The sequence below is a fragment of the Eublepharis macularius genome, chromosome 8 (assembly GCF_028583425.1).
Source record: "Eublepharis macularius isolate TG4126 chromosome 8, MPM_Emac_v1.0, whole genome shotgun sequence".
Lineage (NCBI taxonomy): Eukaryota > Metazoa > Chordata > Lepidosauria > Squamata > Eublepharidae > Eublepharis > Eublepharis macularius.
This window is the reverse complement of record NC_072797.1, coordinates 11,877,669-11,903,772: the sequence shown is the minus strand read 5'-3', so window position 1 is coordinate 11,903,772 and position 26,104 is coordinate 11,877,669. Positions and strand designations below refer to the sequence as shown.

The 26,104-nt window shown below is 46.2% G+C and overlaps 1 protein-coding gene across 2 annotated transcripts in view; it reads left to right on the top strand.

The window, feature by feature from the left end:
* Positions 1-26,104, top strand: part of ST8SIA5 (ST8 alpha-N-acetyl-neuraminide alpha-2,8-sialyltransferase 5) — a 68,915-nt gene that overhangs the window by 9,435 nt on the left and 33,376 nt on the right. The window contains exon 2 of one of the 2 annotated variants that reach the window (XM_054986738.1): positions 14,863-14,970. The exons of the other annotated variant lie outside the window; for it this stretch is intronic. Coding sequence (XP_054842713.1) covers positions 14,863-14,970 — 108 coding nt within the window. The remainder of the gene's footprint in view (positions 1-14,862; positions 14,971-26,104) is intronic. 2 annotated transcript variants of the gene reach the window in all.

Below are 26,104 nucleotides of genomic sequence, written 5' to 3'. Positions count from 1 at the left end.
AGTAGTACATAGGAATACATATTTAAAGCAACAGATAATATGTAAGGCAACATAACGGCGAAGTCTGTGGTCCCTAATTCATTAGCGAAGCATCTGAGACCGCCTCCCTACCATATTGTCCTCCTATCTGAGAGCCAAGCTACAAGTGACGCCTGACACAGGTTGGACACTTGTCAGCATCCCTCAAGTTTTGATGGGAAATGTAGGCATCCTGGTCTTGCAGCTGTAATGGAGAGCCAAGCTGTAAAACCAGGACGCCTACATTTCCCATCAAAACTTGAGGGAAGCTGACAAGTGTCCAACCTGTGTCAAGCGTCACTTGTAGCTTGGCTCTGAGTAAAAAGCCTTTTTGAATAATTCGGTTTTGCATTGTTTGTGGAAAGCCAGGAGCGTTCCATGCAGGAAATATGATGTAGGCTTTAAGGAGCGAGGGGTTTGTTGGTGGAGGACTTTATTTGCATCCGGAAGCTCCCAGTTTCTTTGATGGCATCTCCAAATCTTCAGTAGTAGATGTTGGTACTTGCGTCTCCCTGTTGAAAGCCCCCTAGAGATGTTACACAAAAATGCCCTTCTGCCCTTACCCAGATTCTTCAGAGCAAAAGGAGGAGACAGACAAGTGCTTCTTTTCAATGATTATATTGAATATTGCAATATGGGTACCCAGCTTTCAAAGGAGCCTGAGTACCAAAGAACATAAGTAGTTTTAAAGACATGTTTTTTCAGTACAAAAGGAACTACCTGCTGAACAGTTTGCAATTGGTCCTTTACATACATCTGATCTCTACAGTTCTTTCAATTGGCTACTTCTCAGTTCTCTAACTAGTCTCGGGATCAATGTAACCTTTTCACCAGGGCTTTTTTTCTGGGAAAAGAGGTGGTGGAACTCAGTGGGTTGCCCTCAGAGAAAATGGTCACATGGCTGGTGGCCCCGCCCCCTGATCTCTAGACAGAGGGGAGTTTAGATTGCCCTCCGCACCGCCAAGCAGCGCAGAGGGCAATCTAAACTCCCCTCTGTCTGGAGATCAGGGGGCGGGGCCACCAGCCATGTGACCATTTTCACGACATTCCGGAACTCCGTTCCCCCGCGTTCCCCCTGAAAAAAAGCCCTGCTTTTCATTCCCTTTATTTGGTCACTCCCTAGTGCTGACTTGAATTTCTCACTTTTGCTGACTTCCAAACCTTAGAATCAAAAGTTATGGATACAGTGAATGGGCTCTTCTTGTTGTATCTTTTTCTTCCTTCTCGTGAGACAATAGCCTAAAGAATGTAGCTTTATCTTAAGTTTCCTAAGCAACTGAGAAAAGAGAAACATTTTCAGCCAGTTATGCTGCTCTGAAGCAACTTTCAGCAAAGATGGAACAATGAAAGAGAGAAGGGGGGGTTGCAAAAAGGCACTTTAATTCATTCTAAGAATATATGTGTATAAAAGCATGACATTCTACGAAACCTTTATAAGAAAAAGATGATTAAAAATCTTTACAGAGAGCAGCTGCTGGTCAGAGCAGACGATGATAACCTTATTCTGGCTTGGCGTCAGCGTGGAGGGAGTGTTTCGTTTGCTGCACACGCATCCAGCGTGTGCCAAAAACGCACATCGTGTTGCATATCGTTTGTTGCGTGGACATGTTCCTCCTGCGGCAGCATATGATCTCTCTCTCTCATTGGAAGCCATCCCCTGTGCATCCCTCCGAGCCTTTTCAAGCCTTCGTAGCTTGTCTTTGCCACCAGGAAGGCTAGAATGGGGTTATTGTTTTTTTTAAAAATTAAAGCCAGGATGGACGGGAAGCTGATAGAGGCACCTGCTCCGACCTGTGATCGCAGCCGTTCCTAAAACGATCGTCACTGAAACATGAAGCATGAAAAAGGGAACGCTTCGAGTCCTTATATCCCTACTATCGAACAGTGTTAAAGCGGCGCTGGTTTCCGCAGTGACACGGAAGGGATGCCGAAAGGAAGCTGTGTCTGGTGTCCAGGACGACAGCAGCCATCGACAGCAGCTGACAGATCCAGTTCAAGGGGACGGTCACGCACGATGGCTTAATTGCTTCTCTTTAAATAGCTGTAATTTAGGCTATTATAAAAGCAAATGTCTCCCGAGCCAGCTAATTGGAACTCAGCATAAAACAGACAGAGGTTTTAAAAGAAAAAATGGTATGCTATAAATGGACTTTAGCCTCAGTCTTCGAACTCCTGGGGGATTGGTTGGACTGGCGGCTTTTTTTCTCCTTCATGTGGGACCCCTTTTTTCAAGGAGTTCAGAAGGGTATACATGGTATACAGCACTCAAGCGAGGTAGGCCCAGCACTGTCTAGGGAACTTCCTAGCTGGGCAGGGATTTAAATCCAGGCCGATCTGCCCTTGCGGAGTAGGCAAGGTCGAGACAATCGAGCATGTTGGAGTTTTTATCAGGATGCTCGTGTGAAAATCCTACAACCCTTGCTTAGGAGATTTTTGAAAAACCCTCCTTTGGATATCATTAAGAAATTTTTATCTGGCGCAGTTCTTCAACTTACATTGGCTTGCACCAGGTTTTTTGGCTGTAGCTTATAGATTTTGCAAGGAACACCTACAGTAGCTATCAGATATATGAAATAGGAGTTGAGTATGCCCATGTTTTATTTTCTATTCCTGAGTCTTGTTTTTAACCTATGCTGTTTTAGACTCATGTCTGTAAATTTTATTATTGTTTTTCTTCCGTATAATTTGCTTGATCGATATGTGCTGGTTTTTTTGAACTGTAATAATAATAAACACACAATCCAGGCCTCCCTAGACCAAGTGAGATTCCGCAAGCAGCTGTGAGCAAAAGATTTAATATATTTTGAAGTCAGGCATTTTGAGCCAGAGGTAAAGTTTGAAAAGGTGAAGGCTGGAAAAGATCACTTTTAATATTCAGGTAGTTCAGTATTAACATTTAGAAAGAACCAAATCCTTGGCAACGTATTGTACACTGTTTCACATTGCAAAGCCCTGGCCACAGTATGGATAGCAAAATCTGCAGAATGGAGCCGGCCATGGCTGCTGCTGGAGTTTCTGCACACCTGGGAGAACTGTTGGGTTTGCAGAAAAATCCATCTTAGTAAACATAATGTTTGCAGATGTGCAGATGTCGAAAAAAGCAAACCACTTGGAGTCTGGGTGCCATTTTGAGTTGCTGCAGAGTGGAATCTCATAGGCTGTGGGCAAGAGGTGGAGGCAAAGAAAAATAGGTGGGGGAGCAGCGGTGAGCGCAGAGAGAAAACAACAACAACAACAACAACAACATTCTATTTATATACCTCCCTTCAGGACAACTTAATGCCCACTCAGAGCGGTTTACAAAGTATGTCATTATTATCCCCACAACTATCTCTCTGTGAGGTGGGTGGGGCTGAGAGAGCTCTGAGAGAGCTATGACTGACCCACTCCTGCTTCAAGTGGAGGAGTGGGGAATCGAACTCGCTTCTCCAGATTAGAGTCCGGTGCTCTTAACTGCTGCTCCAAACTGACTCTCAGGGATTTCTCTTCTCCTTACATTCCCCACTTGTGTGTATTTATTCATTTTTAAAAAATATACAAACAACATCCAATTAGAAAGAAAATATGTCACAACTCACTATCATTTGCTTTACAGGCTCTTATATTTATACACATCTAAGCAAAAAAAGTGAGGGAAGGCAGCATGGGATAGCCCGATCTTGTCAGATCTCTGGGAAGCTAAGCAGGGTCAGTACATGGATGGGAGACCCCCCCAAGGAAGCATCTGCAGAGGAAGGCAATGACAAACTGCTACTGCTTCTCATTTGCCTCGAAAACCCCCTTGCCGGAGTCTTTACAGAGAGCAGCCATGAGTCAGTTGTGTAGTAGTGTTTAAGAGTGGCAGGCCTCTAATCTGGAGAACCAGGTTTGATTCCCCACACCTCCGCTTGAAGCCAGCTGGGTGACCTTGGGTCAGTCACAGCTCTTTCAGAGCTCTCTCAGCCCCACCCACCTCACAGGGTGATAATAATAACACACTTCGTAAACTGCTCTGAGTGGGTGTCAAGTTGTCCTGAAGAGTGGTATATAAACTGAAAGTTGTTGTTATTATTATACACACAAGCAAAGAAATAGCAATAATTGTAATTTTTCATGGCTTCCCGAGCCAGTAAGATCACAAAAAACTGCAGTAATAGCAACGCAATGACAGATGTAAAGCATCACTCCAGAATTTTTAAAAAAGGTGTCCATCATTCTGTGTATGTGTTTTTAAGGGCTAAAAATCCAGAATTCTAAATTCCCCATAGCAATTGGCTGAATGGCTGTGATGTCATGGAATGATCAACAGCATTCTAACGGCTGAAGATAAAACGTATAGGCAACAAACACGATACTGACAAACAGGGTCGCTTCTGTGAGGGGAGGTCTGTTCTGCTGAGGAAAAACCTCCCACAGAATATGGAGGCAGGAAGACCTTTGTAGTGGTAAGAAGGGAGCAGTAAACCAACAAATCAGCCGGTATCATAATGCCTCTGTATAAATCGATGGTGAGGCCTCATTTGGAGTACTGTGTACAGTTCTGGTCGCCACACCTTAAAAAAGATATCATAGCACTGGAAAAAGTACAGAGAAGGGCAACTAAAATGATTAAAGGGTTGGAACACTTTCCCTATGAGGAAAGATTGAGGCGCTTGGGGCTCTTTAGCCTGGAGAAAAGACGACTGAGGGGAGACATGATAGAGGTTTACAAGATAATGCACGGGTTAGAGAAGGTCGAGAAAGATGTGTTTTTCTCCCTTTCTCACAATACAAGAACTCGTGGGCACTCTATGAAATTATTGAGCAGTCGGGTTAGAACAGATAGAAGAAAATACTACTTTACACAAAGGGTGATAAACACATGGAATTCGTTGCCACAGGAGGTGGTGGCAGCTACAAGCATTGCCAGCTTCAAGAGGGGACTGGACAAATATATGGAGCAGAGGTCCATCAGTGGCTATTAGCCACAGGAGATAGATGGTATTCTCTTTGTGGGGAGGTGGTGCTCTGTTGTCTTGGTGCTGGAAGGAAGGCAGTGGGAGGGCTTCTGGTGTCCTGGCCTCACTGACAGTCCTTTAGATGGCACTGGATTTCTAGCCACTGTGTGTGACAGAATGTTGGACTGGATGGGCCACTGGCCTGATCCAACATGGCTTTGCTTATGTTCTTATGTTCTTAACCAGCAAATTTGTATGCAGGGAGAAGAGGGTGTCAGAAAGGCAGGGAGAGGGACGGCGTGTCCTATTCAAAAGAAATTAAATGCCATCACTTGTATTTTTACTTCATGGGCAAAAAGATAAAATCTATACTGCAGATGTCTTTTGTGCCGGGGAAACAATTTTTTTTAGCCTAGAAATTAAGATCTGAATTGGTTCCCAGAATAGACTCCAAACTTACGTATAGCTTTTTGCAGTGTGTTCATTCATTTTTGCTGCTAGCTGTATTACATAAGGCTCTTTTTTTTTTTAAAAAAAAAGATGGTGATTGGGGCAGGAGGGGGAGAGCAGAGATTGCAAGCTCTTGAACTGTGATTTAAAACTGCTGAAATTTGCAAGCGCTCACAGTTTGATCTCTCCCTACAAGCTAGTATTTGACTGTGAAAATATCCCAATGCCAGAAATCCCACTTCATACATCAGCGCCTCAGCTAAACACGGGCCTTGTTAACAGCCAGATGGTTTTCTTCTGACTCATCAGGGTTTGATTTGCTTTGGGGAGGGGTTTTTTTTGGGGGGGGAGTGGGAACAAAAATAAATCAATAATGCTTTCAAAGGTGTTTCTGCCTTAGCACAATCTCCCCCCGCCCCCCGTTGCATTCAGTTGTTTCAGTTCAATATCTCTAGACTTGACTTGCCTTTTCCGTGTTCGAGAAGCACAGGCCATTTTAAAGCATTTCATAAAATAACATAAAACCACATGTAAACCTAGCTTAAAAAGTACCGTACAATGAGAAAAATGTAGACGAAGCTTCACTGCAAAACCCGTGGGCCTGGCTGATATGGGGGCCCACATGCCCTGAAGGGTTGCCAGCTCCAGATTGGGAAATTCCTGGAGATTTGAGGGAGGGGTGGAGCCTGGAGAGGGCAGGATTTGAGGAGGGGAGGGACCTCAGTGGGGTATAATGCCATAGAGTCCACCCTCCAAAGCAGCCATTTTCTCCGTGGGAACTCATCTCTATGGGGCAGGAGATCAGTTGTAATTCCAAGAGATCTCCAGCCACCGCCTGGAGGCTGGCAACCCTATCGACGAGGATGTGAGATGCAGGGGGTGGGACCTCACAACTAAGGAGCACTTCCTTACTGGGCAAGGGTGCAGTGTTGTGGGGTGGGGTGGAGCCTAACGGTGCCGGGTTGGGGCTGAGCATGGCGCCTGGCCGGTCAGAGGTTAGTGACCGGTCGCCGCGGGGTGCAGCCCCATGTTTAAAGCGGGAGGGTCAGAGTCAGTGTCCTAAGGACTAAAGCCAAGCAGATTTGGCCCTTCTTCCCGAGATTTGAGTCATTCCCATTGCAACCCCACAAAGGAGGTGAAAACTAATAACCAGTTCAGTCATGGGTGCCCAGGATGCCGAGCGTGCCCAACGGAAGCACACGCTCAGTTGTCTTTGCATGTGACTTGCTAAATGCCCGTCTCTCTAATATGTCTCAACCCTTTTTGTGACCTTTAGATCATACCAGCAACTGATTGGAAATTAACGCCTCTCTCGCTGAACCGCAGTGTCGCAAAACTAGTGCGAAGGTGCCACTGAGTACAGTGCTGAGAAATTCCATAAGTCACAACATCTCTCTCTCCAAGTATAGATGTATGACATCCTACGGGCTTTTCATAGAAATTGAATAGCATAGTGGAGAGGACTGCGGAACCCCTAGGACAAACCCACACTTGTGCCAATTGTTGGTTTCTGCCCTTTGAGTCCGATTTGTAAGGAACAATTTAAACCAGTGCAGAGAACATCCCCTGATCCTTTAGAGCAGGGACCCCCAATGTTTTTAAACCTGTAGGCACCTTTGGAATTCTGACACAGGGCGGTGGATACATAGGTTGCCAGCTCTGGGTTGGGAAATTCCTGGAGATTGGGGGGGGGGCGGAGTCTGGGGAGGGGAGGGACCTCAGCAGGGTAAATGCCATTGTCTACCTTCCAAAACAGCCATTTTTTCTGGGGGAACTGATCTTTGTGGCCTAGAGATCAATTGTAATTCGCCACGTGGAAGTTGGCACAGTCACAAAAGGGTCACCGTGGCAGGCAGAGCCACACACATGCAGAAGAAGCCCAAGTGCAGTGGACAAGAGTGGTAATTTTTAAAAATACAACAAGAAAGATGATAGAGAGACAAAGTAAAATCAACACTGTAGTGGCAGCAATCACCAAAACAGCATTATTTTAATCTGTGTAGCCAATCAGATCTCCAATAGCCAATAAAAACCCGTACTGGTCAGGAGCCCCACTTGCCCCCACTCACTTTGTAAGAACACTTCATGGGTGACAGGAAAGGTGTTGGTGGCGCCCTTGGGCACCACGTTGGGGACTCCTGCTGTAGAGGCCTAAGGAAGAGACTTTCGGAAATGGGGAATTTACTATTTAAAGCAAACAGAGAATCGAGGCATTCCACTTGGCATACCATTGCCACGCTTAAAGTTGCCGCCTGAATCGGAATTGTAATATTTCTACCAAAATGAGGAATGGCTTAAAACAACTTTAATAGGAAGAGCAACTAAAAGATCGTGTACAGCGGTCTTTAACAGTGATTTCAATGGACTTAGAAAAGTATAACTGGATAGGTTTGGACTGTAGACTTTACCAGTTCCCTAGCACAGTTAAACATAAGGGAATATCTCTTCATTATATGTTCTGTCACTGCAGTAGTTATGCAGTTTTAATGCTAGGCTTCCTGACTCGGAAGTAAGTGTTTGTTCCTACTAGCTACACAGAGACTTTTAAAGGTACAAAATCAGTTTGAGATTGAATCCCAGGCTGTGCAGGTTTCAGTAATGCCATCCAGAGTTTCACCCACACATGTGCTGGACTGGCAGTAAGCATAGTGTTGCCAGGTCCAGCCTGGGAAATTCCTGGAGATTTTGGGGGTGGAGTCTGGAGAAGGTGGGGTTTGGGGAGGGGAGGGAGCTCAGCAAGGTATAATGCCATAGAGTCCACCCTCCAAAGCAGCCATTTTCTCCAGGTGAACTGATTTCCATCACCTGGAGATCTGTTGTAATTCCAGGAGATCTCCAGTCACCACCTGGGGGCTGGCAACCCTATGTAAGCACCATGCTTTCACACAGAACATACATGTGGCAGGAAAGGCGCAGTCACATAATAGACACCACAACTGCTGCTCCACATTGTCAGAATCTATCATGGGTCTGGTTTCTGTTGAGAGCAGGTGCGGTCTTTTACTCCAACAGGGCCTGAAGCAAGGAACACAGCCTGTCAGGTCCATCTTTGTGAACTTTGCAACCATCTTCTGTGTGTGTGTCTAGTTTTTCACATAAGCTGTCCAGCTCCTGGGAGGACTGCGCTCTTATCTGAGATGGCTCAACACAGCGGCCTTGGGACAGTTCCTTCCTACTCTTCCACTGGCTATGCCCAGCTGATTGGGCACCGAGGGTGGGGGGCTTACAGAGAGGAACTGAAACTTTGTAGCAAGCATTCCATACGTCATTCTCAACAAGAGCCCTGTGTACAGCCAGACGCTTTTAACTGCCTCTGTGTAACCTATGGAAATATATATGCTGTAGCCATGATTTCTCATTAAAAAACCTTGACTCAAGAGAGCTTGGATTTCTTGCTGCAAGGGGTGGGAGTCAGCTCCAATGTATCCTGTTCTCCATAGACTGATACAGCCCAGGGAAGTCAAGTCCATAAGCAGCAGTCAAAGGCTGGAAAAGCCAGAGGCTGACCGAATAATCCAAGGCAAGCTAGGGACCAAATTCCAAAGGCAGCAAGAAGGGGGTAGCTGCTCCTTCTACTAGGAAGCTCACACAGCGAGGCAAGTTGCTCAAACGAAAGAGCCTGCCTCTCGAGCGTGGCTTTATAGAATCTAGTGGAGTGGGATTGGTCTACTGAAGTCAGGTGACTGAGGGCTGAGTCGGGGGAATAGGGCGTGCATTGGAGCCTTAGGGGGCACCCTTATCTGGCAAAGGTTGTAGCAGGAAAACAACTCAGGTGAACTAGGAGGTGTTCTAGATACACCCTACCACCGCTATTTTGACATGTGGCCTTGGAATGTATTAAAAAAAATACAGTTTGATCTATAACTGAAATGAAATTTTGAGTGGTATTTTTTGGAGAGGGGAGAAGAACGATTTCACTAGATCGTGATTGTTTGGTGTAGTGGTTAAGAGCGGCAGGACTCTAATCTGGAGAACCGGGATTGCTTCCCCACTTGTCCGCTTGAAGCCAGCTGGGCGTCCTTGAGTCAGTCACAGCTCTTTCAGAGCTCTCTCAGCCCGACCCACCTCACAGGGTGATTGTCATGAGGATAATTGTAAACTGCTGTGAGTGTGGCATTAAGTTGTCCTGAAGTACGGTATATGAATCAAATGTTGTTATTAAGAGCAGAGGAAGTGATTTTATATCATTGGGACTTTTTTTTGCTGCGCTTTCCCATGACTGATGCCCTTGTTTCCTTTTCGATGGTTCCGTTTCAAGCGCGCTTCTCTCTCCGTAGTCATCCCTGAGGCACATGAGGACACAGTTCTCTGATTACCTTGAGCTCTCCTGCTTCCATCCGCTCAGTTCCATCAGCTGCTTCCCAGATTCCTGTACAGAATCCTTTGCTGACAGCTGCTATCCATTTCCCCCTGAGAGGTTTGTGCAACCTGATTTTCCCCAAGTGTCTGCGCTAGTACAAGAGGCAGTCATTCTGGCTTGTGTTTCCCCTTTGCACAGTCCCCTTGGGGCTTTCCACCAGCGCTGAAAATTGCCAGTGGCGAAAAAAATTACCAGTCGCCATTGGACACCAACCCACACTCTATTCATGCCTATAGTAATAAAAAGGATCTCAGTTTTGAGATGTCCCAGCTAGGGTTCCCGGGTCTCCCGACCTCCCCAGGGGGAAATTGAAGGCCTGGCACCTAAATTGCCTGCATCAGGGCCTCTGCGATGACGTCACTTCTGGGAAATGATGTCATCGTGTAGGCCGTGGCCGCCCATGGAGCGCTCTTGTGCTCTGCAGGGGGCCCGATCTGGGCCAAATCGGGCCTGAAATGGCCTGGAGACGAGGGAGCACTCGCCCACCCGGCAGCAGTCCGTTCCTGGCCATTTCTGGCCCGATTCAGCCTGAAACAGGCCCCAAATGGTAAAAAGGGGGCCCAAACGGCCTGGATCAGGCCTGAAATAGTCAGGATCAGGCCACTGCCAGGTGCAGGAATGCTCCCCTGCCCAGCAGTGGCCTGATCCTGGCCATTTCAAGCCCGAATTGGGCCCAAACAGGCTCCAAGCGGCCAGGAGCGGGCCTGGATTGGGCCCGAAATGGCCAGAATCGGGCCGCTTCCAGGTTGGGAAGCACTCCTCTGGCTGGCAGTGGTTCGATCCTGGCCGTTTCGGGCCTGATCTGGGCCCAAAATGGCCAAAACGGGCCCCAAGGCTAGGATCGGGTCCAAAACAGCCTGGAACAGGTCGCTGCCACTTGGGGAAGCACTCCCCTGCACGGCAGCGGCCTGATCCTGGCTGTTTTGGGTGTGTTTAGGACCGCGGGAGTCTCAAGGCCACCCGGAAGCGCACCTGGGAGGCCCGTGCCTCCCCTGCTGGCCAGGTAAGCAGGGGTAGGGGGTGGAAGGTGATTGCGGGGGATGCCCTGCCCCTAGAAGGGGACTGGCAACCCTAGTCCCAGCATCCCCCTTGGGTGAAACCTCCTAACCATGGCCCTGACCCAGTTCAGTTATCTGGTGATCAAATGCAGGTATATCTTGACCTGGGGGTGGTTTGGTAGTGGATGAAAGCAATCTTGAAAGAGGAGAACTATAGGCGGAAGCATAATTCGGTTCTGCAGTTGCTCTTGACCTGGATCTTCCTTGGTTGTCCTCTTGGCTATAGTCAGGAAACCAAGCTCCGATTAGCTGGTGGTTATTACCTTGTATATTTTAACTTTATATTGTACTGCTGCGCTGTGCGTTGATTTTAAACTGTTTTAAGATGTAAGTTTTATTATAAATGTTTTTACCAGATGTATTCCACCCTGGGCCTGCTTGTGCGGGGAGGACGGAATAAAAGTCAAAAGTAATAAATAAATGAAAGTAAAGACAACAGACGTCAAGAACCCCCCTGTTCCCCACCTTTTTTTGGGGATGAGCTCCAGGGGAAGATCAGCCAGGCTAATTTGGGAAAGCATGCGGGTGTGTGTGTGTGTGAACAGAGAGGAGGAAAGACTTAACATACTTGCCTTTGAGACGAGAGAGAGCGAGAGGATTCAATTAAGTTTTGCAGATTTCTAAGGGAGTTCAAATAAGGATATGCGAAGGAACCTAATGGCTTATTATATAATAAGAGTACGAAATGGTCTTATTTTGAGTCACTGCTCAATTGCACACTGCTGAGCCACAGCCCTCCCCAGTAAAGACAACACTTAAGAGTTGTTCCTCTGGATAAAATGGTGTTCCAGAATTTATGTTTGGCTGGAAAGCCTGCATCCAAATCTCTGCTAAGGTCGCTTGCGTGCAGGTCTGACCTCAATTAGGGCTCGTGTACATGTAACTCTTGAGAAAGTGGTCGCTTTGGAGGGTGGACTATGTGGCATTATCTAACTAGTTTTCCCCACTGTGAGTTAGCAGGTTGAACTGAGCCTTTGTTAACCCAACACAAACGCTGAGGACAGATTTGTTTCCTTTTTCTCCAGACCGGGTTCCTCAGGGCTCACGATCCAACTCTAACCTTTTAACCACAGCTTACAGCTATACACCCGGGTTCCTGGCTGCTTTTTATCTCACAGATATCCTGGCCACAGAACCTGGCCACAGAAAGTTATATTGGACGGGCCGTTCACAGGGTGCTTGTTTACTTCCTTACGTCCTCCTCTAACCTGATCCCAAATCCAAAATAAAAACCAAAGTAAAAAGCCTGACTAAGCTGATGCTCTTATCCAGGGCTGCATTTTCCCTGTCTGAAAAAGTATCTCTTTCCTTCTTAAGCTGAGGCTGGCTCACCCCCACCTCTATCCTCGCCGGCTGCCGCTGCCCAAGAGATTTTTTTTAAAAAATCAGCAGTTAACATATGATAACATTATAACAGTAGAATAAGTTTTCTGTTTGATTATCTACATTCTCAGGATTCATTAAAAAAAGTTCCCTGGTCCTTTTCATTGCAGAGATAGACCTTTCCCTTTATAGCTCTGCAACAAAAATGGTGCTATACTTAATCTTTTCTTTTAAATGAAACCTGGTAATTCAGAGGACCTAACAGACAGATTATTATGTTAAAACAATATGTCAGTTGCTGGTTGTTAAAATAAAAACCCATCCGTGGCTGGGAGGAGAGCGACGAGGATGATCAGGGATCTGGAGACTGAGCCCTACGAGGAAAGGCTGAGGGCCTTGGGAATGTTTAGTTTGGAGAAGAGGAGGTTGAGGGGGGACATGATTGCTCTCTTTAAATATTTGAAAGGCTGTCATTTGGAGGAGGGCAGGGAGCTGTTCCAGTTGGCAGCAGAGGGTAGGACCCGAAGCAATGGGCTTAAATTACACGCACCAAGGTACCGGCTGGATATTAGGAAGAATTTTTTCACGGTCAGAGTAGTGCAAAAGTGGAATCAGCTGCCTAGGGAGGTGGTGAGCTCCCCCTCACTGGCAGTTTTCAAGAAGAGGCTGGATGATGCTTTAGGCTGATCCTGCACTGGGCAGGGGGTTGGACTAGATGGTCTCTGTATGACCCTTCCAACTCTATGGTTCTATGGGAGGGTAGACCACTGCGGGGGGGCTAGGGCAGGGAAAATATGGGAGGAAGTGCCATGTGGAAGCCCCATTGCTTCTACATTGTATCAACAGCTGCAGAGGCAACAGAGAAGTCACACAAGCTCATCCCCGTCTGGAAGACGCCTCGTTCAAGAAGCTCCTTAAGTGGCCGTGGAGAAAGTCACGTTGTCTAAAAGCTGGACCAGCTATTTGAAGGGAGCCTGTGGTGTTGTCTCGGGAATGTTCTCAGCAACTCTTTTGTCACTCTGTCCCTCCATTCCGGTGGAGAACAGTAATTGACTGTCGTTTGGACATATTTTTGGAATTTGAATTGGCTGCTGGCTAAGGGCACAGTTGAAACACATCTGACATTTCAGTGCGGCACTGGTTTCTTTTAAAAATATGGTTTTGTTTCTAAATGATTGTTTCTCCTTGAGGACAGTCCCTGATTCATCAGAGTAGGAGATGGCAACTCATGTAGGACTCTTAATCTGGTTGCTATTATCTTGCCACAGAAGGCATATCTATTGGATTTTTATCCTCTCCTTCCTTGACGAAGGTCAGAGCTGGATATCTTCTCCTTTTATTCTCATGACAATCCTGTGAGGTAGGTTAGGCTGAGAGAAGGTGACTGGCCAAAGAGACCCAGTGGGCTTCTTGGGGGTCTGGACTCGGGACTGCCTGGCCCAAGTCCAACCACTGTCTCGAGCTTGCTGTCCAGGTTGTAGTCCTAAAGTGGCATAATGCTTATTTCTTCTCCATGGGGAAAGCTGGGAACTATAATTTGGCAAGGAGAGCAGTAGGTAGAGACAACTGAAATAATTTTCAGCACCCTTGCTAGACTATAGTTCCTAGAATTCTTTAGGTAAAGCCTTGAGACTTAGGCTCTAGTCTGTTTCATTGCAGAGGTATAAGAGGAAAGGTGCAGGCAGCATTTGTCCAGAATGCTTGGAAAGGAATGGGGAGGAGAAGCTGCAGGAATTCACTGCACAACTGACTGTGTGGATGATTCACTGCCACTGCAAATGCCCCTGCATCATTTTCTTTAGTGGATTTATGCCTGTAAAGTGTTTGCTTTTGACTTTTTGTGGCCTTGTTTACTTCCCGTATCACGCTGCTTTGCAGATAGAAGGGTAGTAGTTCGAAATCTCTGGTACAGTTCTGCCTACCCCTGAATTAGGCAGAATTGCACCTTGTTAAAATAGAATTGAAAACAACACAAATTAATTACTGTTTATATACATATTCAGTGCTTTTTTTCTGGGAAAAGTGATGGTGGAACTCAGGACCGCACTTTGGGTCCGCTGGAACAAGGGAGGAGTTTTTTAAAGTTTAAATTGCCCTTGGTGAGAATGGTCACATGACTGGTGGCCCCACCCCCTGATCTCCAGACCGAGGGGAGTTTAGATTGCCCTCCACGCCACTTGGCGGTGCAGAGGGCAATCTAAACTCCTCTCTGTCTGGAGATCAGGGGGCGGGGCCACCGGCCATGTGACCATTTTTAAAAGGTGCTGGAACTCTGTTCCGCTGTGTTCCCGCTGAAAAAAAACCCTGTACATATTTATTGAGTCTTCGTTAGTTTTCACGACTGGAAGCAACAGCAGGACAAAAGAAATAGTGTGTATACCAGGAGAAGTGAAGCCCCTCTGAAAATACTAATCTGTTTGTCTCCCACCGCAGTTTTTGTGCTGTTGGTTAGCACCATATGTCACTGTTTTTTTAAAATGCATACATAAGCAAACCAAGCCCTTCTAGGTGCACTAAAAATAAAGAGCGAGGGAGAAAAAAAACCCAAACTAGATTTTGCAAATTTAGCTTATTGCTATTGATAAAACACCGTCACCTTGACCGTTAGCAGTAAGGCAAAGATAAACATACCTTGAGATTTTCATTCCTGCGGCTTTTTGGGGAAATGTATTCTTTCCGTCGTGTGACAGTTACAGAATGTGATGTGAAAATACCAATTGCCTCGTTTTCTTGCTAGTGGGCTGCAGTTTAGCTGGCAGAGTGGAGAGGAAATGGCCAACTGGACCGGCAGCCTCAATTTCACGGATGGCGGAGCTCTGCGGAGCGGCGCTGACCCAGGCACCAGGTACCAAGACCAGGGACTGATGGCAGAGGGGGGGCCGTGATCGCCAGGAGAATTGGCCGGGTGCAATCAGGGAAGGGGGCCTCGGCTCTGTGGCAGAGCAGGGGTGGGACCGTGGCTCAGTGGTAGAACGTCTAATTGGCATATAAAAGGTTCCGGGTTTAATCCCCAGCAACTCCAATAAGGATCAGGTTCTAAGTGGTATGAAAGAGCTCAGCGTAAGACCCCAGAGGACACTGATTCAGTATACCGAAATGTCATGTGTGCACACACCCATGCCATTGATATATTCACTGCAGAACTGAGTTGATCTCTCTCTGTCCCAGGGCTCATTTCGAGGGGGAATGCGCAGGAACGCAGTTCCGGCAGTTCCCCAAAGAGGTCACGTCAGGTGGCCCCGCCCACCTGACTCTCGGCCATTTTGGGCCCATTTTGGCCTGGATTGGGGCCGAAACGGCCCGGATCGGGCCTCTGACAGGTGGTGGATCACTCTCCTGTTCAGCAGCGGCCCGATCCTGACCATTTGGAGCCCCTTTTTGGCCATTTTCAGCCCCTTTTTGCCATTTTGGGCCCAATTTTGGCCCTGAATGGCCAGGATTGGGTCCAAAGCAGCCAGGATAGGTGATGTCAGGGGGCGTGGCATATGCAAATCAGCTATGCTAATGACACATTTCCTGCAATGTCAAGGGGTGTGACTTATGCCAATGAGTTATGCTAATGAGTTCCTGCAGCTCTTTTTCTACGAAATGACCCCTGCTCTGTCCGCCCTGAGCCTGTGAAAGCGGGGAGGGTGGAATATAAATGTAAGAAATTAAATTAAATTAAATTAATGTTTCTCAGGGGAGAGATAAAAGACTTTGATTGCTTTGTAATCTTCTGCCGTTTCTATCCAGACTAAGCTATTGTGTTCTCATGCAACTTCTTTGGTTTTCGCGCCTAAATGCAAACTGCTCCCAGGGAGGGGGGAATAATACACCCTATATCAATAGTGCCTTTGCTCGTATACTCATTCCTGCCAACTTTCCCATCTATGGATGTACCCATGAACTTAATGGATCTCTAAGTAAAAACCTTTTAACCAATGCACTGTAGTGCTTGCTGTGAGGGGTTTGTGGGGGGGGTCTATCTGCCATGGACTGCCGTCCCTAGAGCTGACAGGGAACTTCATAAGTTTAGGGCTTTGTCTAGTTAAAAGCTGTGCTGGGAAGGGCCAGTTGTACAGAGAATGGAACATACTGCAAAATATTAGAAAGAGTTCTTAATTTCCCAGGATGTTTATGGTTTGGGCAGACATGTTGGCCTTGTACCTATTACAGAGAGTCTTTTTATTAGGCGTATCTGTTTATTGTATCAAATACTTATTTAATTTTTTGACAAAGGAGAGAGTTATACCCCGCAGTTAGCTCTCTGTTGAAATTAATGGGACGTAAAAGGGACCATTCCAGCCAGGCAGTGCTTAAAGTCTTGCACCTGGAAAAGCTATGCAATCCTAAGCACTCTTTTCTAGGGGTAAACCTCACTGGACAGACCTGAGTAAGGCTCTGAGTAGACCTATTTAAGATTGCTATCTGAGACCTCCCCGGGCAGCTCTTTGATAATGAAACACATCTTGTGTACAATTGGCTTGGATTCTGCCAAAAGTTACTGTGGGTGGAAGGGTTTCTGTAAGCGGAGTGCAACATTCTTGCCTTCCTCTCTCTGTAGTCCAAAATGCCCCCTGGAATTCTGCTCTTGGGGGACAGGGACCCCCCCCCCCGTCCACTCCAGGGAAATCATGACGGGGGGAATTGGAGGTCTGCAGTGAGGTGGGGGGGGGAGTTGGTGAAAGTGCCCCCTTCCATCAGTAGAAATGTTAGGTGGGATCTGATCTGTTGTCTGAATATTTAACAACCATCCTTTAGAGCAGGCCAGTATTAACCCTTGTAAACAAATGCAGTGTTTGTGTGTGTGAGGCTGCCTAAGACCAGTTAGTGACTTTGTGGCTAGTGCTAGAGGTTTTTCGAATCGAGGTTTGGCAGCTCAAAGACGTCTCTCTTGGTGTGATCAGTAGGGTTGCCGGGCTGAGCCTGGCAACTGGTGGGAGGGTTGGGGGCATGGGGTGAGTGGGTGCGATGTTGGTGACAAAGGGTAGCTCTAGGAATTGCCCAAAACTCTATGGTAAAACTGGCAAGGTCTAGAACTACCTGTTGTCACTTTTGAGTTTTACTTGGAAGTGTTGTAGTGACGTCAGTGGTGTCACTGTCTTTTAAAAAATTTCCCCGCCACTGCTTATCTAGTCTAGGCATCAGATATGGGCTTTTTCTACCAGTGAATCAATAACCGACTTGTGTTTGGTGTGTTTGGCTTCATGCCTTCCCTGTCCTCTGGCTTTATTAGGGTTTCAAACAAAAAATACCTTGTGTAAATCACTTTTGGCAGAGAGAGTAGTTGGAGCCAGAGGAAGGGGACCGTACAATACAAGCACCTCTGCCATGTCACTGCGGACTCTGGAACACTACGGTTTGACTCCAAACCAACAAAAATCTTGTAACACAATTTAGGTCCATTAACTTGTTACGATGTGTACTTAAATCAAAATTCTGCATCAAGGCCAGCTATCTGTTACAACCAAAATAATTAATAGTTATTGGCCCTCCTTCATAGTTCTAGTGTTGTGTGTTTATGTGCTTATATGTTTTTACTGAATTATTTTATGCATTATTTAAAATGTCATTTTAATGTTCAGACGTTTGCTGCTTTGGAGACCCTGTTTGGGTGGAAAGCCCGCATAAAAGTGTTTTAAAGGAATAAATATTTTTTCAGCCTGCTTCAAATAATTTAAAACACTTCATGTACATGTCTACCAGTCCTAACCACAGCCCTATAAGTAGAAAAGAGCAAGAGTCCAGTAGCACCCATAAGGCTAACAAAATTTGTGGTAGGGGATGAACTTTTGTGAGTCACAGCTCACTTCTTCAGATATAGCTAGAATGTGAGTCCATTTATCCTTATATGCTATTGTCATTCCCCAACTATTGTCATTTACCTGCTATTGCCAAGATGGAAAGTGGAGTGATTTCACTCCATTTTCAGGTGGACTCACATTTAGCTGTATCTGAAGAAGTAGCTGTAACCCACAAAAGCTCATATTGAAATATATGTTCAGTAGCACCTATAAGACTAACAAAATTTATGATAGGGTATGAGCTGAAGAAGTGAGCTGTGACTCACGAAAGTTCCTACTCTACCACAAATTTTTTTAGTCTTATAGCTGCTATTGGTCTCTTGCTCTTTTCTACTGCTACAGACAAACCAGTGTGGCTACCCATCTTGATCTAACAGCCCTAGAAGGTAGGCCTATAGTGTCATCTTTGTCGCATTTGCGTGAGTTGAATCTGAGTCTCCCCAATTCTACTCCAGCACTGGAGCCATTGCACCGTGAATGGAGCACACTGATCCCCTCCTAACAACTTTGTGGTTTGTATTTCAGGTTGCATGGTGGGCTTGAGTTCTTCTGACACGTGGTCTCTGCCAGTGGTCAGTGCTTGAGCTATAACAACAACGACAACATTCAATTTATATACCGCCCTTCAGGACAACTTAATGCCCACTCAGAGTGGTTTACAAAGTATGTAATGATTATCCCCACAACAACAACATTCGATTTATATACCGCCCTTCAGGACAACTTAATGCCCACTCAGAGTGGTTTACAAAGTATGTAATTATTATTATTATCCCTACAACAAACACCCTGTGAGGTGGGTGGGGCTGAGAGAGCTCTGAGAGAGCTGTGACTGACCCAAGGTCCCCCAGCTGGCTTCAAATGGAGGAGTGGGGAATCAAACCTGGCTCTCCAGATTAGAGTCCTGCCGCTCTTAACCACTTCACCAAATTGGCTCCCCTGATGTTTTAGGCACTCAAAGCTTCCATGTGTTTTCCAATTCATGCTCGCTGTGCTCTCCCTAATCTTCTTTTATGCTCTCTGATTCCCTTTCATCTTTGCATCCCTTGATCTTTCTCGTTTTCTAAATCCAGCTATTTTCCAAAAAGAAGGAAAAAAAACAACACCTTCCGCTTTACAGGGGAGATGCTCGCTTCTTCTCTCTTGCCTGTCCTTGATTTCTATGCATCTTCTGATCTTGGCAGGATGCAAGAGTTTCATGCTGGCAGAGCAAATAAAAAGTCTGCTCCATGCAGCATGATACCTTCCGACAGCCGCTCAGCGGTGGAGATTGTCACTGATGTGAGCGAGCATGAGGAAAAAGAGAATACCTGGGAGCAGATGTTTCCAAACTGAGCCCCGTAGCTGGTTGGTCCCGAACGCCACTGAAGCCCCAAAGATAATCTGTGTGTTTGCTGCTCACTTAAGCTGAAGAACAGCATGGAGGAATGGTGGAAGGTCATTCAAGATGATTCCGCACACGTTGGAGAATGCACTTCCAATCCTCTTTATAGATCATTTGGAATGGATTTTTTTGTGTGCGGAACAAAAAACCCACTTCAGACGATTCATCAAGTGCATTGAAAGTGCATTATCCAACATGTGCGGAATCAGCCTCAGTTATATCTCTCTCTTTCCAATAACTTGTTTGAGGTGGCTTTCATATATATATATATATTTTAAAAATCACAGAATACCATAAATCAGAAGAGTGTAAATTAGCATTTAAAAAAGAACAAAGTGAAAACCTGCTGTAAAAATTCAGAGCAGACGAGAAAAGATGCCCTTCCATTGTTTATTACTCTTTTCTAGTATTTTTTTACCCAGATTTTCAGACCAGAATGATATTGTGGCAATCAAAATCTCTACGAATATCAACTATAATATTCTTTTTAAGGGGAGTTTGTGGAAAGGGTTCTTGGTCCAGGTATGAGGGAGTGGTGCCCAGGAAACGGCAGAGGTGCGGTGGAGATAGGATTGCCAGCCTCCAGATGGTGGCTGGAGATCTCCTGGAATTACAACTGATCTCCAGGCCACAGAGATCAGTTCCCCTGGAGAAAATGGCTGCTTTGGAGTGTGGACTGTATGGCATTATACCCCATTGAGGCCCCTCCCCTCCCCAAACTCCACCCTCTCCAGGCTCCACCCCCTATTCTCCCGGAATTTATCAACTTGGAGCTGGCAGGTTGTCCCTAGCTGTGAGGGAGATGGGACAACAGGGCCGGGAACAACCCATGGGACAACCTGCGTCAGCCTTTTCTGCTTCTCTGCTTCTGGTTGGACCAGGGCTGCCCCCAGACACGTGAAAAAGCCTTATATCAAATCACACAATTGGTCCATCAAGGTCAGTATTATCTACTCAGAGTGGCAGCCACTATCCAGGGTCTCAGGTGGAGGCTTTTCACCTCACTTACCTGGTCCTTTTTTTTTTTTTTTGGAGATGCTGGGGATTGAACTTGGGACCTTCGGCATGTAAAGCAGAGGCTCTTCCACTGAGCCGGAACCCCTCCCGACAAAAGTACACTCCGGGTTCATCCCAAGTGTCATGTTAAAATGTGTGACATGCTGTTAGCATGAGTAGGTTAACCTACTGCTTATCTTTTGGCATTCTGTACATTTTTCCATCAATTCTGCTCTTCACATTTGTATCCCTCCCTTCCTCTGAGAAGATTAAGGCAATGCACATGGCATGTCTACCCCTTTTATCCTCCAAACAACCCTGCAAGGTAGGTTAGGCTGTGAAAGAATGATTGGATACCGTCTCGAATTCCTTCCCCCTCAATGCAGGGACTGCTGAATTTGTAACTGTACGTAAGTGGTGCCTTGCTGACCCCCCCCCCCCCGAGGCAAGTAGAGTTCCTGAAGCTTGGTCCCCCTAGATACTCCCTTTGTGGCACAGGTGAGGAGAGATGTAAAGGTAAAGGTCCCCTGTGCAAGTACCAAGTCATTACTGACCCATGAGAGGACGTCGCATCATGACGTTTTCTTGGCAGACTTTTTGTTACGGGGTGGTTTGCCATTACCTTCCCCAGTCATCTACACTTTACCCCCAGGAAACTGGGTACTCATTTTACCGACCTCGGAAGGATGGAAGGCTGCGTCAACCTTGAGCCGGCTACCTGAACCCTGCTTCCGCCAGGTTCGAACTCAGATCATGAGCGGAACTTGAGCTGCAGTACTGCAGCGTACCACTCTGCGTCACAGGACTCTTTTTTTTTTAAAGGCACATGTTCAGAATTTAACATCCAGTGTGGCATGACAACCTTGTGAGGTAGGCCAGTTTGGACTCTCCTTTATGTTTTAAAAGCCGTTCCCTGTTCTGCTGTGCGACTGTGGGCAACCCAACTTTTTAAAACTCAACATGTAGTTTGGCTATCAATCTTGCAATTCACTGGGTACTCTTGCAGCAGTCATTGCAGGGTTGTTGTAAGGAAAAAATGAAGGGGAGAACCATTTACACTATGCAGAGGAAGGATAGGAAAAAAATTGCTAGGTAGAATGCAAATGACAGGCAGCGATGAATATCAAATTCCTCCCCCACCCCTGGCAGGTTTTTTATATTGGTTAAGGGAATGAACGAAGAGCCCAGACGTCTCTGATTCAGATGTTCTCGGAATCACAGATGTGCTTGGTGGCCTTAGAAAAGCCATTGTGTCTTGCGATCCAGCCTGCCATCTGTAGCTTGGATCCCATCTGGCCACACAGAACGCTGGCTTGAAATGCTCAAAGCCCTCAAAGAAAACACTGTTTAAATAATAAATATTATTATTAGCAGCAGCAGGTGTCTGGCAGGCAATAGCAGGGGATGTTTTATGCGTCACGTCATGCCCCTGCCAGGCAACGGCTACATTTCCAGTATAAAGGAACCCCTGTCCAGTTGCCGTCTCAGTGGACAACCCGATGCCCTGTTTATTCCCTCCGCTCCTCTTTCTGTTTATCAGGTTCTACTCTGGTGTCGTGATGCCTGTGTGGATGGGAGCCCAAGACCTTCATTTTCATGGTTGTCTTGTGGACCAGAACCAACGGCTTGAAATCAAATCAAAAGAGCTTTCGGCTAAACGTTAGGAAGAATTTCCTGACAGTTAGAGAAGTCCCTCAGTGGAACAGGCCTCCTCGGGAGGTGGTGGGCTCTCCTTCTTTGGAGGTTTTTCAGCAGAGGCTAGATGGCCATCTGACAGTAATGCTGATTCTGTGAACCTGGGCAGATCATGAGAGGGAGGGCAGGAAGGGTTTTACGTCAGTGCTTAGTTATCGTGGGCGGCCCCTCGTGGAGGTGTTTTGCCATCTTCTGGGTGTGGAGCAGGGGGCAGGGGTCACTCGGGCTGTCGGGAGGGGGGTAGTTGTGAATTTCCTGCATTGTGCAGGGGGTTGGACTACATGACTCTAGCGGTCCCTTCCAACCCTACGATTGTATGATTCTTTGATTCTGTGATTCTATGAATATACTTTTCCCTTCTCAGTATACCGACAAAAAACTTGCCGTTGCCCAGAAGAGCTGTGAGTTTGCCCAGTATATTTCCAGACTGAAGATACCTAGGTAACATAACAAGCTATCTCATGCGGTCTGGCTTTGGATCTGTCTGGCGTTACCTAATCTGGCCAGCAGCTGTTCTTTTAGATCTCAGGCCCGGTTACCCGAGACCCCTTGAACTAGAGACTGAACGCAAAACACTTAGCAAGCAACATGCGTGCTGTGCTGCTGAGCTATGGCCACTTCCTGGGACGCTGCCCTGTGGCCAGGCACGATCTGCTACCTGTCTGTGCAGCTCCCTTTCCAAAAGGGTAATTCCTTTTCTCCTTCCTGCCTTCTAACTTCACCAACCACCCCCTCCACGTCCTTCAAGAGGAACCACCTTGCACGCTAGAAGCAGGCTTGCCAACTTCCAGGTGGTTGCTGGAGATCTCCTGAAATTACAACTGTTCTCCATGCCACAGAGATCAATTTCCATGGAGAAAATAAACAAGGAAATTCAAGACCACCTAATGACAAACCACTTCAACACAACCTTATATAAACATTCATGTAATTAATGCAGTATAAACCAATTGCCAGCATTTGTGCAATTCATACAATGTAATTATTCAATGACCGTTCATTACTAAATGCAGTTTCAAGACATTTATACAGTCTTCGTTGCAAGACCTATAAAGTGCTAAATGCTAAGTGCAAAGAAATGTTATTAGTCCCCAGCTTCCAGTCATAAATCAGTGAGCAAGATAATTCCGTCCAATATGTCAGTATAAATGGCCACGGAGGCACTATAGGTCAAGAGGCACATAGAAAGAAATATCCATCTGACGGGAAGACCAGTTGAGGGTCCCGTTTCTGGATTCCCTTTTTCAAAGATAGTATATAAACTCCGACGTTCCCACCATTCAATTTAGACCTTGTGCAAAACACAAGCAGTTAAACCACACAATATAACTACATACACATCCATTAACAACAAAACAACCATTGCACAAGACCCATAATACTCACTTGCACTTAAACGGTCAATTATATAACGTCGGGTGCTGTTCCGAGTGAAGGCTGCGTAACAGCATGGTTACATTCAATCAATATATTCTCAGTTATGAATAACATTTCTTCGCACTTAGCACTTTATAGGTCTTGCAACGAAGACTGTATAAATGTCTTGAAACTGCATTTAGTAATGCCCACTCAGAATAGTTTACAAAGTATGTTATTACTACACCCTGTGAGGTGGGTGGGGCTGAGAGAGCTCCAGAGAACTGTGACTAGCCCAAGGTCACCCAGCTGGCTTCAAGTGGAGGAGTGGGGAGTCAAACCTGGCTCTCCAGATTAGCGTCCTGCCGCTCTTAAGCACTACACCAAACTGGCTCTATAAGGATAGAAAGATGGGGAAATGATGCTGCGTGGGTCCCCCTGGAGAGAAAAAGATGTCCTGTCCGTTTAATGGAGGCTTAATGTGTGTAAATGAGCAGCTGACGCTTTTCATGACATGGAAGTAAATAATCAAAACTACAACCACCACCAGAATTATAATTTAATTCTGAAAATGCGAAAGTGCTGTGCAAAAATGCAATACTAGTGAAATAACTTAATAACTACATAAATAGGTGTTCATATACAAAAAGTGAGTCCATACATTATATACAGAATGCAATAAATACAATCAACAAGTCACTGTCCGAAATATAGGAGTAAAGTGCGATGTTCCAGCAAGGTGGAAAAGCGCTGCTTGGTGGAGAGCCAACCGGATGTCTTCTCATGGAGGTTCACAGTCCCAAAGTAAATACGTTATGGTGCCGACAGGGACTATGCAGACCAACTTTGGAGCAGTCGGAGAGCAGAGCATAAAACCGTTGTGGATTTCATAGTCAGTCCTAATTGCTTTATGCCCGATGATGAAGTGAGTTTGCCTCACGAAACGGGTTAAACAGAAATAATGCTTGCCATACCCCGTCGGCACCTATTTATGTAGTTATTAAGTTATTTCACTAGTATTGCATTTTTGCACAGCACTTTCGCATTTTCAGAATTAAATTAAATTATAATTCTGGTGGTTGTTGTAGTTTTGACCTTTTGGTCCACCAGATTTGCCCGTTTTTGTGGTAGCTTGCCATGGAAGTAAATGTCAGCTGACAAAGGTGCTGTTGAATGGACAGGGCTTCCCCCCTGCTTTATGCATTTAGGAACTCTAGTGCTACCCTAGCCTCTTTCATTCGGACTGCTCTTTCCCATTCTGTTGATATATACCCCGAAAGTAGCTTTGTCATATCTGTAACCATACATCCATGCCATTGTCTATTGTTAGCCTGATATTTTCAACCATCACTGTTGCTGTACCCCGATGTCATATTGCTAATGCCATAGCTTGCTTTCACAGGGCCTCTGCAGCTGCAGCTGTCTTATCTAACGCTTTGAAGCCCTCAGTGCTTATGACCTTTGTACACGGCTCGCTCCCATGAATTACTGTGTTTCAGTTTAATCTCATGCCTTTTAGTGTCTCAATAGGTAAAATATGGGAGAAGTTCTCAGAACTGGTTCGCGCCAAAAGTTGTGTTTTACTATTGGGAGGGGGAAAGGAGTAATTGTGCTCTATAATAGAAAGATTTTCACACGTCTTGAGTATTCTTGTCAACCTACTGTTACTGCTAAGTTCCTTACCTTGCTTCTGAGTAATCCTATGGACATATCTGTGGAAATGATCCGATTCCTGAATAAAACCTTTTAACCAAGAACCTGGATTTCTTGCTGTAATGGTACAGGGGTCTATCTGCCGTAGCCTGACCAAGCTTGACTTTGAAAACAGAAAATTGCACACAATGGCTGTTGAGCTCGGTCCTTTTGCTGGAGCTGCCTGGAGGCATCTGATTGAAGAGGATAATAAAAAAGAGTCCAGTAGCACCTTTAAGACTAACCAATTTTATTGTAGCATAAGCTTTTGAGAATCACGAAGAGAACGTGATTCTCGAAAGTTTATGCTACAATAAAATTGGTTAGTCTTAAAGGTGCTACTGGACTCTTTTTTATTTTGCTACTACAGACTAACACGGCTAACTCCTCTGGATTGAAGAGGACAATCTTTGTTCCCCTTTGCAAGCCAGCCCACTTCGGCTTCAGCCTGCAGCGAAACTCTCGTCTCAGCCATGCCGTGCTGTAAGCCTCTTGCTATGGAAATGACCCCGACTGACGTGCTGCTTTGTGTATCTGTGTAGGATGTCCAGCTCTGGCAACAGGGGATATCAACAAGCCCTTAGCAGAGGGAACCATCCACTCATGAGTGAAGATGGGGCACGTTTCTGATGGCCCCACCAAAAAAGGGCTTTCCCCTCTCTTTGGGTGAACCCTGGGGTGGGGGTAGGAGTGGGACGTTTCTGCATCTTAGCAGCAAAAACTGGCTGTGGAAGGCACAGATTGGCCAGTGCTCGTGCCGTTGTCAACACTCTTGCCATCTCTCCGAGTGGTTTGGCATCGGTTCTTTAAAAATGGGTGGGCGTTGAAAACCTAAATGAAGGATGAATCTATCCTAAGACATAAAAGGCAAACTGTGTTGCTGACGACTCACATTTTATCCCTGTGCAGGTGCACTCCGCAGGGATAAGAACTGAGTTGGCGGCAACATGGTTTGCCTTCCTGCTGCCTCTTCGGGGCTTCTAGAGGCCCCAAAAGGCCCAGTGCAGCAGTGGCCTCAAGCAGGCTGGGGTGGCACAACAGGCCCTGGAGTGCTCCTGCGCGCTGCAGTG